General features: G+C 33.6%; 1 protein-coding gene across 3 annotated transcripts in view; it reads left to right on the top strand.

Annotated features, from left to right (window-relative positions):
* BRIP1 (BRCA1 interacting DNA helicase 1) overlaps nucleotides 1–14,600 on the top strand; it is a 182,745-nt gene that overhangs the window by 48,434 nt on the left and 119,711 nt on the right. For all 3 annotated transcript variants that reach the window (XM_019026137.4, XM_055386965.2, XM_055386968.2), the window contains exons 7-8: nucleotides 6,386–6,676; nucleotides 13,654–13,875. In XM_019026137.4, coding sequence (XP_018881682.2) covers nucleotides 6,386–6,676; nucleotides 13,654–13,875 — 513 coding nt within the window. The remainder of the gene's footprint in view (nucleotides 1–6,385; nucleotides 6,677–13,653; nucleotides 13,876–14,600) is intronic.

Here is a 14,600-nt window from a genome sequence, read left to right on the forward strand (position 1 = left end):
ACTGTGGTTTTTTTTTTTTTTTCAGCACTTCTAGCATTTTTCAGGTATGTTTTTCATGACAATTGTTAGCTTTTAAGATTATCTTCCATAGTCTTGATTCCTCACTCTCTACCTGAAGTTTTATATTTTTATTTCTATCATCAACTTAGAATTTTATGGGGAAAATACAATTTTGTTTAAGCCATACTCAGCCTGTTCAACTGCTTGTTCATGTTTATCGATGTCGATGCATACAACTGTCATTCATATATTTTCATTATAATATTATTCCATTGATTGGAAAAAGCCCACAATTTACTTATCCATTCCTTCTGTTGATACATGTAGCTTGTTTTTCTCACTATTAAAACAATGCTGCAATTAATATTCCTCTTGTATCTGTCTTAATGTGCAAGTTTTTCTAGCATGTATACCTAACAGTGTCATGCTGGGTCAAAGGGTATATGTATCTTTGATTTCACTAGATCACCAATTTGCTCTCAAGTAGTTGTGCCAATTTATACTTCGATCAGCAGTGAATAAGAGTTTCTTCATATCCTCTCCAGTACCCAATCTGGTGGATAGGAAATGGAATCTAATTATGGTTTTAATTTACATTTTCCTAATTACTAGTGAAGCTGTACATTAGATGGCACATCTTTTCAGATATTTATTATCCTTTCAGCTTTTCTCTTCTGTGATTTGCCTGTTCTTGGTTTTCTGTAGGGTTTGTCTTTTAAAAATAGATGTATTGGAATTCTTTATATGTTGTAGATACTGATCCTCACTTGACTGTATGCACTACAAATATCTTCTGTCAGCCTGTGCCCCCTTTTTACCTATTTTTCTTTCCTTCTTTAAGGAATATGTATCTTTAAATAGAAGTTTAACATGTTAATGAAGCTGTGTTTTCAGTCATTTGTGTTTTTGGTTTATTGTTTTAGGAAATCCTTCTCTACATTTGGATCATAAAAGATATCTTCCTATGGAAGAAGAGACCATATAGCCTTTGAAGCTTGAAATGTTTACTGTCTGGCTCTTTTGCTGACTCTTGCTCTAAAGAGTCTATTAATTGAAAGTTTTTGTTTTTTATTTTTCCCTTGGGGGACATAATATGGATCTTGTTATAACATATTTGATTTAAATGTCAACTAATAAGTTAAAACAATTTTTATGAAGATCATACTTAGGAATATTTTGTAATTGCATTCATAAAATAATAGAACTAACTTTAAACAATTCCTTAGTTTATGAGTGAAAATGGTGTGATAAACTCCAAGAACTACACTTTGTAGAACAATTTAAGAATGAAGCTCTCTTTGTCAGTAAGATGAGGTGATCCTTGTCATTGTCTTCTCCGTGGCTTGATATATAGGGATTCCAATGTCTCTTGAGTCAATGAATGAATGAAATGGGATATTAGATGAAAAATGTTTAGCACAAGGACAGCCTTAAAAATGGCAGTATTATTACTAATGAAAATATTGGGATATATGTTTGTCACGACTAAAATACCAGCATAAGATGGTTTTTCTTTTTGGCCTTGAAAAATAGTAATTGTCCTGTACTTTTTCCTTTAAAAGCTAATCTGGATTTTGAAGTATCTTTTTGATAGGTGCAGCACTTCAAATTAGGGCATCATTTAAGCATCTGTCAGATTTAATTGTAATGCATGGGTACAGTATTTGGTTCAGGGACATTTAGTCATAATTCATCAGTTTAAAAAAAGCTAAGTTACAGTTATGTGCAAAACACCACTCTCGATGAATGAGCTATATAAAGAAATGTAAGACATAGTTTCTGTCTTCAAGGAATTTGCAGTGTGGTTGGAAAGACAATACATGCACATGTGGAAAGTTATGGAAGAACACAAGTTTTTGTATTTTTTTTTTTTTTACTGTTTCATTGACCTGGTTTTCCTTTTATTTCATTCAAACAGGTTTCTCTTCAGTCTCTTTTTCTCTCTACTTCTTTATATACTTAGTTTTCGACTCCTGCCTGCTTTTGAAATTCAATTTGTAGTCTCCTTTGAGAATCTCTCCTGATTTACAGTTAGCAAAGGAACTTCTTCTTTGGCAATGAAATTAGTTCCTATTTCTTTATCATTTTCCATTTCTAAAAATATTTAATTGCTATGCTCATTTTTCAGGTATTTAGGCATAGTATTTTTTTGTGTGTGAGTGGTAGGGAAAGTTTGGAGAAAGTTATAAATCTTTAGAAGTTGACATTGTGGTATGTTACCTTTTGAACTTATAATTATAGCTTGTGAAAGGAACAGTGGCAAGGACTCAGCAATTCATCTTTCTTTCAAGATCAAATCTTAGAACTCTTCATCTTTGAAAGAATGTAGACATGTCTCTATATAATACAACAAGAGAGGGAATATAATTGATTAAACACAAGAAAAATTTTCTGAAAATCCTTGGTTGCTGATGTTCTAAGAACAGTTTTGATAATTGTAGATTTGAAATGTATTTTTAAACAATTGGCTACTGCACATGGAAATATTATAGCTGTCACATCCACATGTATCTCCTGTGGTTTTTTTTTAATGATAGTATATTTTTGCAGTTACTTGGGTTGGGTTTTCTTGCCTTTTCTTGAAGTAAAAGGACTCTGAACAGTTTCTAGCTTGGAGAAGGAGCCATTTCTTAAAGAGTTTGGTTCTGGCACTGTGTAGCCACTTACAGGTCTTAGAGTTTACAGATTTTGGAAAGCCCCATGTCTTATGTATTGATTTTCAGATATATTATTGGATGAGAGTGAATATTATAAAATTTATTCTCTAGTTTCCTGGAGAAAAGGAAATCGCTGTCAATTTAAACAGCAAAGGGAAAATAAAAAAGTCTTTGTGAAAGATAAACATGATCATTTGTTAGCAGGAAAAATACTCAATAAGAGATATGAAATTATTTAATTTTATTCATCTAATTGTTTTAAGACCCCTGGGTCAAAGGGTTTCAGAGAGAGGCCATAAAGTATTAGCCTGGTAATTTGATTGGGGGATATTCTGACCTCCTGACACTGCTGGCATCAGGATCCTTCCTCTAGTTTTCTTAGAGCATTGAAAGTTGCTGATTTTGGTACAGGTAATTATCTTTTGTTATAAAATAAGTGACTTTTTGAAGCCTTTGTTATATTACTACAATCAGTTTTTCTGTCTTCAAATATGATTGTACCAAATCTTTTATTATTTATTTATTTTTTTGAGATGGAATCTTGCTCTGTCACCCAGGCTGGAGTGCAGTGGCATGGTCTTGGCTCACTGTAACCTCCGTCTCCCTGGTTCAAGTGATTCACCTGCCTCAGCCTCCTGAGTATCTGGGACTAGAGGCACATGCCACCATGCCTGGCTAATTTTTGTTTTTTCAGTAGAGACAGGGTTTCACCATGTTGGCCAGGCTAGTCTTGAACTCCTGACCCAAAGCAATCCATCTGCCTCGGCCTCCCAGAGTGCTGGGATTACAGATATGAGCCACTGTGCCCGGCCTGTACCGAATCTTTTAAATGGAAACTTTAATAGAAGACTTTTTCTGAAGAAATAATTCCTGTTTAATAATGCAAAGCAAAAAGAATTAACTTTTAATTTCCACCTTATACCTTACTTGCCTAAGTTCCTATTGAAAACCATCTTCTTGGCCGGGCGTGGTGGCTCACACCTGTAATCCCAGCACTTCGGGAGGCCGATGCAGGCGGATCACCTGATATCAGGAGTTCGAGACCAGCTTGACCAACATGGAGAAACCCCATCTCTAATAAAAACACAAAATTAGCCAGTTGTGGTGGTGGACGCCTGTAATTGCAGCTACTTGGGAGGCTGAGGCAGGAGACTTGCTGGAACCTGGGAGACGGAGTTGTGGTAAGCCGAGATCATGCCATTGCACTCCAGCCTGGGCAAAAAGAGTGAAAGTCTGCCTCAAAAAAAACAAAACAAAAAGAAAAACAAAAAAAGAAAACCATCTTCTTGAGGAGTCTACTCAAGTTCATAGATGTTATAATTTGTTCATATTACTTTACAACTTAAAAAAACAAACAAAAACATTTAATATAAAGTTAGCTGTGGTTTATAATATTCTGAATTATGGAGTGAAAAAACAGATTTAAAGTCCTAACTAAAGTCACTCTAGTGAGAAAAGTTTTCTGAGACTAGTTCTTGATCTTTTGCTTTTGTTAGTACCACTACTAGTGTAACATTTAAAGATAAGTAGAACATTAAATTATTTGTGCCAAATTCACCCCTTTTAAAAATTAAAAACTTTGAAAACAAAGTATCTAGTTGTAAAACTGTATAATAGCATCCCTTTCTATTTGAAAAAAGATATGAAAGATATGTATATATGAAGGTCAGTAAGTTATACACTAAATTATTCGTGATGGGATAGTTGATTTTTAAAAAATATTTCTGTGTTATTGTTTGAATTTTTTTGACCAAGAGAAAAGGTGAAATTAAAGGGAGTAGATGGTAAAGCTTTAAGTGGAATTGATGTTGAAAAGTGTAACATCAAAAAGTAAGTTTTCCCAGCCTTGAGAAAAAGCTACTTTATTGGATTACTTTTATGCTTAGATAGAATGTATCTATATAGTACATAACAGTGCATTGGGCCATAGCATTCTAGTATTCACATGAATTTAACTGTATCATAAGGAAGAGAAATAGTATAATTGAGCGAAAAAATTGATGGTATGAAAAAGTAAATTAATTCTAATTGAGTTACCTTAATTCTTTTTGTATGTTAATTGATTAATGTGATCATTGCAAAAGCCAAAAAAGAATTCAGTCAGAAATATCATGATATAATTTGCATTCCATTTTCTCTGTGACCATAAATTGTTGGATATTGCAACATATGTAACATAAACCACATGTCAGCTGTTTCCTGCCTCACTGTTGACAAGAGCCCCATTCATAACTCTTCTTTTTATCCTTTTAGTGAATAAGTAATTATTCAATATAGAAGGCAGGATATTTGGAACTGGCTATTTAATGTGGCAGCACTCTGTAATGAAATCTGCTGTTACTGGCAACCTGAGAGGAGAATGTAACAATTCCAGCATGGCTGTAACTTTATCTGCTTTGACTGACTGTTTATTTGGCACATCAGTGAACCTTTTATCCCAGTGAGTGACAGCTCCAGAAGGGTCACATTTACATCCATTCTATCATGTATTGTAATATTTAATGGCGGACAAGGTTGAGTGAGACTGGGAGTAATTTAAACTTGCTTTTCCAGTGAGTTGAGGCTAAAAGACAGCTTCATCCCCAGTATTGTGGTGTAACATGCTATGACTTAGCATTTGTTTATGAAGGCTAATCTTACTGATTACAATAATAAAAAAAAACAGTCAAGTAGAGTGTTTGTTCTACTAAATTAAAACTCTTTAGCACACAGTCTTTTAAGTTACAATGCTATTTACCTTTTTTCCCTCCCCATCAATGACCACTTCTATAAATTAACCATTTTACACTATTTCTCTAAAATGAGACTTTGTTCTGTGTCATTTGGTGTAATAATTGAGACTTAGAAGGAAGTAGTTATTAAGAACCTGTGAGTTCTAATATATAGCATTAAACTTCTTTTTTTTTTAGTATTTGAGAATTTGGAAACAGAAGAGAAAAATCAGGTAAATTAAGTAGACTATATTCCTGATGTTCCATATGGTTTGTTTAAAGAGACATTTATATAACTATTTCAGTTATGAAACTGAGTTACAAGTGAAATTGTCCAGGAAAAACTATCCTGGATGATAATTTTACTGATTGATTTACACTCCATGACAGGTAACTGAATTTCAGATATACTTGTTCCACACAAGCAACCTGCTTTCATTATTAAATATTAATATTTTGCATTTATTTTCGTACCTTTGCTAAAGAAGAATTTTCTCTCTTTGAAGTTGTTAAGTGATCATTTAGATTCAACCTGATAATTCTATTCTTTTGTAAACTATATTTAAAAGTGCTTCAAAAGCATTGGTGTATTAAGGAATATTTGAATGAACTATGCTGTGAACAAAACTATTAACTCTAAACTATAATATCACAAGTTCATATGAAGCCTAAGAAAAAATTAAAATTGTTCCTACTTTGTTTTATCATTTTTATAATTTATGAAAGAGGAGAGTTAAAATGTACTCAAAACATTTGGAATTGGAGAGTTAGAGTGGTATGTTAGAAAGAATGCAAATGTGGAAATATCATTTATAACTTTTAAAAGAAAGAATGAGGACCAATTTTAAATTGTATTTGTAGTTTTTTCTTTAATGGCAAGTTTTAGATACTATAATTTCTTGTAATTTTATTTGACCATTGTGATTCATTACTTACAGGTTCTGATTCCATGTGAGGTTTAATAACGTTTTTTATGGTAGTTTAGATATTAATTATCATTTCTTTCCTTTCTTACAGCCCCCTGGCCACTGTTCTAGGTGCTGTTGTTCTACTAAACAAGGAAACAGTCAAGAGTCATCGAATACCATTAAGAAGGATCATACAGGGAAATCCAAGATACCCAAAATATATTTTGGGACACGCACACACAAGCAGATTGCTCAGATTACTAGAGAGCTCCGGAGGACGGCATATTCAGGGGTCCCAATGACTATTCTTTCCAGCAGGGATCATACTTGTGTCCATCCTGAGGTAGTCGGTAACTTCAACAGAAATGAGAAGTGCATGGAATTGCTAGATGGGAAAAACGTGAGTAAAGTTATTTTGTGTTAGAGAAAAAATAAGGCTGAAAATATTTAAATTACTCAGTATGTGTTTTATATGTACATTTTAGTGATAATCAACTTCGGAAAATCAGATTAACTGCTAGTACTGATATCTTTTAAAAAACAATTTTCCTGTAACAAAATCTTTAGTCAAGTTTTAAAGTATGGGATTTGGTCTTAAAGCTTGGGATATTTAATTCCTTGAAATTAATTTCTGTTGTAGTCAGACATCTTAGTTTCTTCTTTTAAATCCTGCTACCAAAAATAGTCAAACTTGGATGATATCATATGAGGAGACAGAAGTGTTTAAATGGTTTAGTCTAATTAGATCTAATTAATATACTTTATATACTTAAAAACTTCAAATGCAGATAGTTTATTTAGGCTCTCTGGGCAAAGTTTGAATTTTCTTAATTGAATGAGAAATATAATGATTATCCCACCTCATAATTCTGATAAATACAAACCCCTCTTTTAAAAGTTATACTAAATTATTAACTTTCAAAAGATGTCATTGGTGGTTTTGAAATTTTCCAAGGAAATTAGAATAATATGAATTTGGGCTTGGTGGAAATAGAGAAGTCTTTCTTACTAAAGACTTATATGACTTTCAAATAATTTTTTTTGGCAGTATTAGTTTGGGAGCCTATGTTCTGGTGTGATAATTAGTTTACTCTAAAATTGAAGTTGCAAGTATGAAATTATACCCCCAAATCAGTGAACCATAAATTGATTACTATGAAGTGACCAATGATATTTTAATATATTTTTAGAGTTGTTTTGTTTTTCACTAGTATCTTATTAGAGTTGGTTCTACACAAAAAACTGTGAGCTATAGCCCTCAGAGTTTCATTTCATTGATATATCACCCCCTACCATATAATGTGAATTAGTTATTTTGTTTTATGCTTTTCTTCCTTAATACTCTCTTTTATTAGATGAAAATTTATTTAAACTTTATTTAGGGATGGTCAAAAGATACTTTAACAGATATTCAAATGAGATTATAAAGTATAAGTAGTAAGGTGTTCCAATGGCAAAACTTGAGTGACTTGTTCAGAGCCAGGAGAGAATACAGAATTATTGAATCAAAGTCATTGTTGAAATCCTACAGTCATATTTATTTCCAAAGAGTTATTTCTAACTAACTGAGGAATTGTGAAATTCCTTTACTCTGTATATTAAAAAACTTCTCTTCAAGGAGAGATGAAAGTATTAAGTGTCAGGTGTTCAAAAATAATAAAATAAAGCTCTTTATGGTAAAACTCCATGAATTTCATGCATAAGTAGACTGCTTTCCATAGTGACTAAGTGATCTGCTGAATTCCTCAAATGCTTGAAATTTATTTTTTGGCTATATAGCCTATGCAAGAAGACTTGCTGGCATTGTCACCATATTTTTATCTTTTTTTGTTTTACTTGTTATTGGGGAAATTAATTATGTATTTGTAAAAAATACGTTGGCTGGGCCTGATGGTTCATGCCTGTAATCCCAGCACTTTGGGAGGCAGAGGCGGGCACTTGAGGTCAGGAGTTCGAGACTGGCCTGGCCAACATGGCAAAACCCATCTCTACTAAAAATACAAAAAATTAGCTGGGCGTGGTGGCGCATGCTTGTAATCCCAGCTACTTGGGAGGCTGAGGCATGAGAATCGCTTGAACCCAGGAGGCAGAGGTTGCAGTGAGCCAAGATCGCGCCACTGCACTGCAGCCTGGGCAACAGAGCAAGGCTCTTGTCTCAAAAACAACCAACCAACCAAAAACATACATTGGTAAAATACATTGGTAAAAGCAATGATAAAGTGTAAGATTGTGTATTGAAGGCAGACAGTTTCATTTTGTGTAACCTAGAATCCTACAGTGCTGGTGATGTTTTTATTGATCTTTACTCATAAGTTTGAATCATGTAAAAATAAAAAGTAATTCAATAGACTTCAATGTTCCGAATTTTTCATTGGCCTTTAGTTTGTCTTAAAGTGAACAGGTATTTTATTTTTTAATATTAGTAATATGAATAATTGAAGATATCTGCTTGTGGTTTGTCTTGACCTAATTCTGCCTCAGAATGCTTACCTCACGGGCATACATGAACATCCTCTTTCTTGTTCTCAAGCCCTGTTAGTAATTTGGTATTGTAATGAAGGGCAATTACAAAGTCACCATAGGTGTCTGTGTTTACTATGACTGAATTACCAAAGCGAAATGATAAATAGATAACTGACAGTTTGAATGGAAGTGTTTAAAGTGTGATAACACTTCAATTGACAGACTTCCTCAGGGTTGTGTTACACTGCTAAAATGGATGAGCTTTTCTGGTTTTGCTATCAGCCTGCAGAGGGGTGTCATTCTAACTGCCCTTAAAGTGTAAACTTTCTGATTTTTTGGCTTGATCCAAGGCACATGTGTTTTTGTTCATTGTTTCTTTTACTAAAGTGCCCTTATACTGGAAAAGTATGCACTTATCTGTTAAAAGTTAATTTTTGTTTCAGTTAAGAAAAAATAATTTTAACCAGAGTCAGGAATGACAATTCTGAAATATTATTTTAGATATATATCTTTTTTTGGTTAAAATGAGACTTAATAGCTCATAGTCATAGATTCTAAAGGCACTTTAGTGATCATTTTGTATAAAGGTAAGCTTTCAGAATTGTATGGAAGAAGCTTGGAATGAAGAAATGGTGAATGTCCTATTATTAAACTCAGTCTGTATCAAACTGAGTATGAAAGATGATTGACACATTTTTACCTGAATCACAGAATTTTAGAGCTGGAAGGAATTTTAGAGATGATATAGTCAGTGAGTCAGAAGGAATCTTACAAGCCTTCTGGTTCAAATATTCTTTTGATGCTTAGTCACATGAGAAAAATGGGCCCTGGAGTTTGCTCAGTCAGAGAAGTAATTAGCAAGGAGGGACCAGAACGCAAATTTTCTGATTCCTCATCCATTGCTATTTTGATTACACTAGAAACAAAATCCAAAGATGGCATTGAGGTACGGCAAAATTGACACAGTATGAAGAATAAGAACAGTAGAGGTTAGAGAAAGTGAGTGAAAATAATGTAGAAAATGGCCTAAATAAATATAGTTAGATGAGTCCTTTCCTCCTAATTTTTATTTTTAATACTTTGGAGGACTAACAGGTATCATCCTTTAACATGGCTGAATACAAAGCTTTAGGAGAACTGGTCCTCAGCTATTCATGTCTTGTCCTTTGATTTGCTGACATTCTTTTATAGGTTATGAATCTCTTATGGTTTACTTTGTTTCTAGCAATATCTAGATACATTTGTGTATGTATTGATGTCTGTATGTTTTGAAAACACGGATTCTCCTTTTGGATAATTCATAGATAAAAATACATGTAAAGATTATATATATGCATATATATGTGTGTGTATATATATACAATTTAATTATACAGATGTATACAAATACAATTTAATTTTATACACACACACACACACACACACACACAGAGAGAGAGAGAGAGAGAGACATTTCATCCTGCCTTGGCTTCTCAAAGTGTTAGGATTATAAGCATGAGCCAGTGCGCTCAGCCTGTAATGAAATCTTTTATTTCCAGTAATACAATGGCAAAGGACATTAGTAGATAACCTAAAAGAAGAAATTCAAATTATTGCTGAACCTTGTTAGACTAATTATTTTTATATTTTATAATTTTAATAATTATTAGACAAAAATATTTTGAATTTATATATATGGGGAAATTATTATGTATTTGTAAAAAATACATTGGCCGGGCATGATGGCTCATGCCTGTAATCCCAGCACTTTGGGAGGCTGAGGTGGGCACTTGAGGTCAGGAGTTCAAGACTGGCCTGGCCAACATGGCAAAACCTGTCTCTACTAAAAATACAAAAAATTAGCTGGGCATGGTGATGCGTGCTTGTAATCCCAGCTACTTGGGAGGCTGAGGCATGAGAAGTGCTTGAACCCATATGTATATATGTATGTGTATATACACACACATATATATATATACACACACACACACACACATATGTATATAGCTACCTCAAAGTCTTTTATCCCTGATATAATTTATATATTTTATGTATGGTTGTTTTTTGTTAAGGATAGCAAACTAGGAAAAATAAACATTTTTATTTCAAAATCGTCTTAAAATAAATAGTAGAATTAATTAAAATAAAAGTGGCCCATTATTCTACCACTTAGTTCCAATGACAATTGAAAAAGAGAAGTAGTACATGTATGTGGTTAGAAAATGAAAAGAGAGGCTTTTTCTAGATCCTCCATCTCCTTAACCCTTTACGGTAACTACTGTAAGATTTTATATATCTATTCTACCAGAATGTTTAAAAAATGTATTTGGTATAATGTATGTGCATATATTCTTTAAAAAAGCAATTTACATGAATTTAATCATTCTATACACGTTATTCAACATGTTTTTCTCACTTAACATAGAGAGCCTAATCCACACATAGACAAATCTAAATCATTTTTAAGGGCTAAAGTTTTTGTATTAATTTACCATAATTTATTTAACATGTCCCTTATGGGTAGACATTTGGTTTATTTTCAATTTTTTGGCTATTTAACAGTACAGGGTACAGCTATTCACATTAATGGTAAAATTTTAAATTTTGGTAGTTTTTTGACAAATTGCCTATGTACTTCTACTACTAGAATTTTATACTTCTACTAAAAATATATATACTTTTCTAATTTTATACCTTTTTAATAGTATATGAGACACTCTTGTTAGGGCTGGGTTTTATCAAACATTTTATTTTTTTATTAATGCACGTAATGAGTATTTTTTTTTGAGACAGGATCTCACTCTGTTGCCCAGGCTGGAGTGCAGTGGCGTGGTCACTGCTCACTGCAGTTTAATTTTTCTTTGTTTTTTTGTAGAGATTGAGTCTCCCTATGCTGCCCAGCTGGTCTTGAACTCCTAGGCTCATGCAGTCCTCCGGCCTTGGCCTCTCAAAATGTTGGGATTATAGGCATGAGCCACTGTGCCCAGCCTGTAATGAAATTTTTTTATTTCCAGTGATAGAATGGGGTGGAGTGCAGTGGCTCATGCCTGTAATCCCCAGCACTTTGGGAGGCCGAGGCAGGCGGATCGCTTGAGTTCAGGAGTTCAAGACCAGCCTGAGCAACATGACAAAACCCTGTCTCTACAAAAAAGGAGCCATATGTGGTGATGCACTTGTGGTTCCAGCTACTTGGTGGCTGAGGCACAAGAATTGCTTGAACCTGGGAGGCGGAGGTTGCAGTGAACCAAGATTGGATCATGCCACTGCACTCCAGGTGACAGAGTGAGACTCCCATCTCTGAAAAAAAAAAAAAAGGTAATAGAATGGCAAAGGGCATTAGTAGATAACATAAAAGAAGGAACACAAATTACTATTGAACCTTGTTAGACTATTCATACAACACTATGTTAAACTTTGCTAGAAACTATAAAAAATACAAATCAAAACAAGATTCTATTTTTTACTTTTAAGATAGAGATAACAAAAGATAACACCAGTGTTGATAAGGATGTGGGAAAAGGGTAATGCAAAGCAATATATACTTTCTGGAGGATAATTTCACTATATGTTTTCAAGAAACTTAAAAATACTTTGTAGCGTCTGATCCCATAATGCCATTTCTAAAAATATAGACTAAGAAAATATTTAGAAACCAGCATAAGAATGCTCACTGCTGCCTTATGTATAAAGCAGAAATTGGTAACAGTCTATAAGCCCAGTAATAAGAAAACTGGTTCATCAGCTATGGCACATTAATTCAATGTACATATATGAGCAGCAATGAAAAGATGCTTAGTGATGTCAAGATTTTCCTTGTATGATTTTTAATGTGCTAGACAGAAGAAAACAAAGGGAATATGTTTTATAAAAATTTTTGTTTATTGTGGCTGAATTGTTAATAATCCTCAGTGCCTGGGGAACTTTTGCTTTGTTCTTGTTTTTATTACTATTTAGAGATAGGGCTTTGTTTTGTCACCCAGGCCGGAGTGCAGTGGCTTGATCATGGCTCACTGCATCCTCGAACTCCTGGGCTGAAGTGATCCTCCTGCCTCAGCTTCCTGAGTAGCTAGGACCATTGATGTATGCCACCAATCCTAGCAAATTTTTTATTTTTTGTAGAGACAGGGTTTTGCTACATTGCCCAGGCTGGTATCAAACTCCTCACCTAAAACAATCCTTTTGCCTAAGGCTCCCAAAGTGCTCACACCTGTCATCGTGCCTTGCTTGTTCTTGTTATTTTAATATTGGGTCACATTGTAGAGATATCCTTATATACACATGTATAGAAGAAATATGAAATGAAATACACCAAAATGTTTCTAGTGCATTCTTTGTGTAATAGAATTATGGATAATTTAGGCTTTTTTTGGTACTCCTGAATATTTTGTAGTGAATACTCTTACTTTCTTTTTTTCCCCTTAGGACATTCCAACCTACCTACTTACCTTCCTTCCTTCTTATTTATATTTGAATAAGAAATACTATCACATGGCTCAAAGTTGAAAAGGTACAAAAGGGTCTACAGAGAAAAATCTCTCACTCCTGTGCCCAGTCACTTAATTCTCATCCTTGGAAGCAACCAGTGATACCATTGTTTTGTGAATCCTTTCAGAAGTATTTCATGCCTAACATCAGTTTAATCAGAAAAAAAAAGGCATAACAAACATATTTAAAATAAATTTTTTTCAAGTTAATTTAGGGTATTTGGAGCTCTTCCGAGGACTTCTATCTAAGTCTGAGTCAACCAGACTTCGTTGTGATTGTAGCTATGGTATTGTCTCAAAAAAGACAAAAAATTAGCCAGGTGTGGTGGCGTAGCCAGTAAAATCTTAGCCTTGTGGCTTTAATGATGTTCCTCAAATTCTGAGATAAGCTTATTTTATTCCTTCTATTCTAATATTGGTTCACATTTCAGTTATACATATTTGTTTCTAGGGAAAATCCTGCTATTTTTATCATGGAGTTCATAAAATTAGTGATCAGCACACATTACAGACTTTCCAAGGGATGTGCAAAGCCTGGGATATAGAAGAACTTGTCAGCCTGGGGAAGAAACTAAAGGCCTGTCCATATTACACAGCCCGAGAACTAATACAAGATGCTGACATCATATTTTGTCCCTACAACTATCTTCTAGATGCACAAATAAGGGAAAGTGTGAGTATATGTGTAAAAATGAGAACCTTCTTCCTACTCATGGAGATATAAATGTTGAATGTAAAAGCTTTTAGATGTTTTAATTTTTTTTGCTTTAATTTATGTAAATAAATTTGTATAAACATATTAGAGTACTGAAAACATATCCTAACGTGGGTTAAAATCAACCCACTCATTTTAATTTCCAAAATAACAAGCAGTTTTAAGGAACATAGTGACTGAAGTGGGATTACAGCAGGATTTCTCTTTGCATTTATGAATATTCAAAAAGAATTATTTAAAAACATTTCTCTGAAAAAACTATGTTTTGAAGAACTTATGTGGGGGAATAAAATTATGCCTTGTGAGCTTTGAGAAGTGAACTTCAGATAATGGCATTTGTGTTTGTTTGCCTGGTTCTTTTTAGAGACATGCAATTGTTAACAGCATAAGACAAAAAGTGAATAACTTGGCATAGTCAATTGTTATTCCTGTCTTCAGATCTGACTGCACAATTCATCTCAGCTTTCTATTTCTTTAAGATCCAAATTAATAGGCATTATGTTTACTACCCCTTCTATCCTACCTCTTATTTGGTTATCTCTTAACTAGATCTCTTCCTTCTGAGACACTGTGCATATCAATGCCAGGTCAGTTTTCCAAATATTGCTTTTATTACATCCTTTTATCTGCTTAAAAATCTATTGCTTCCTTTGCTCATGAGATAAAGTTCATATTTCTTAAGC

The sequence above is a fragment of the Gorilla gorilla genome, chromosome 4 (assembly GCF_029281585.2).
Source record: "Gorilla gorilla gorilla isolate KB3781 chromosome 4, NHGRI_mGorGor1-v2.1_pri, whole genome shotgun sequence".
In the NCBI taxonomy this organism is placed as follows: domain Eukaryota; kingdom Metazoa; phylum Chordata; class Mammalia; order Primates; family Hominidae; genus Gorilla; species Gorilla gorilla.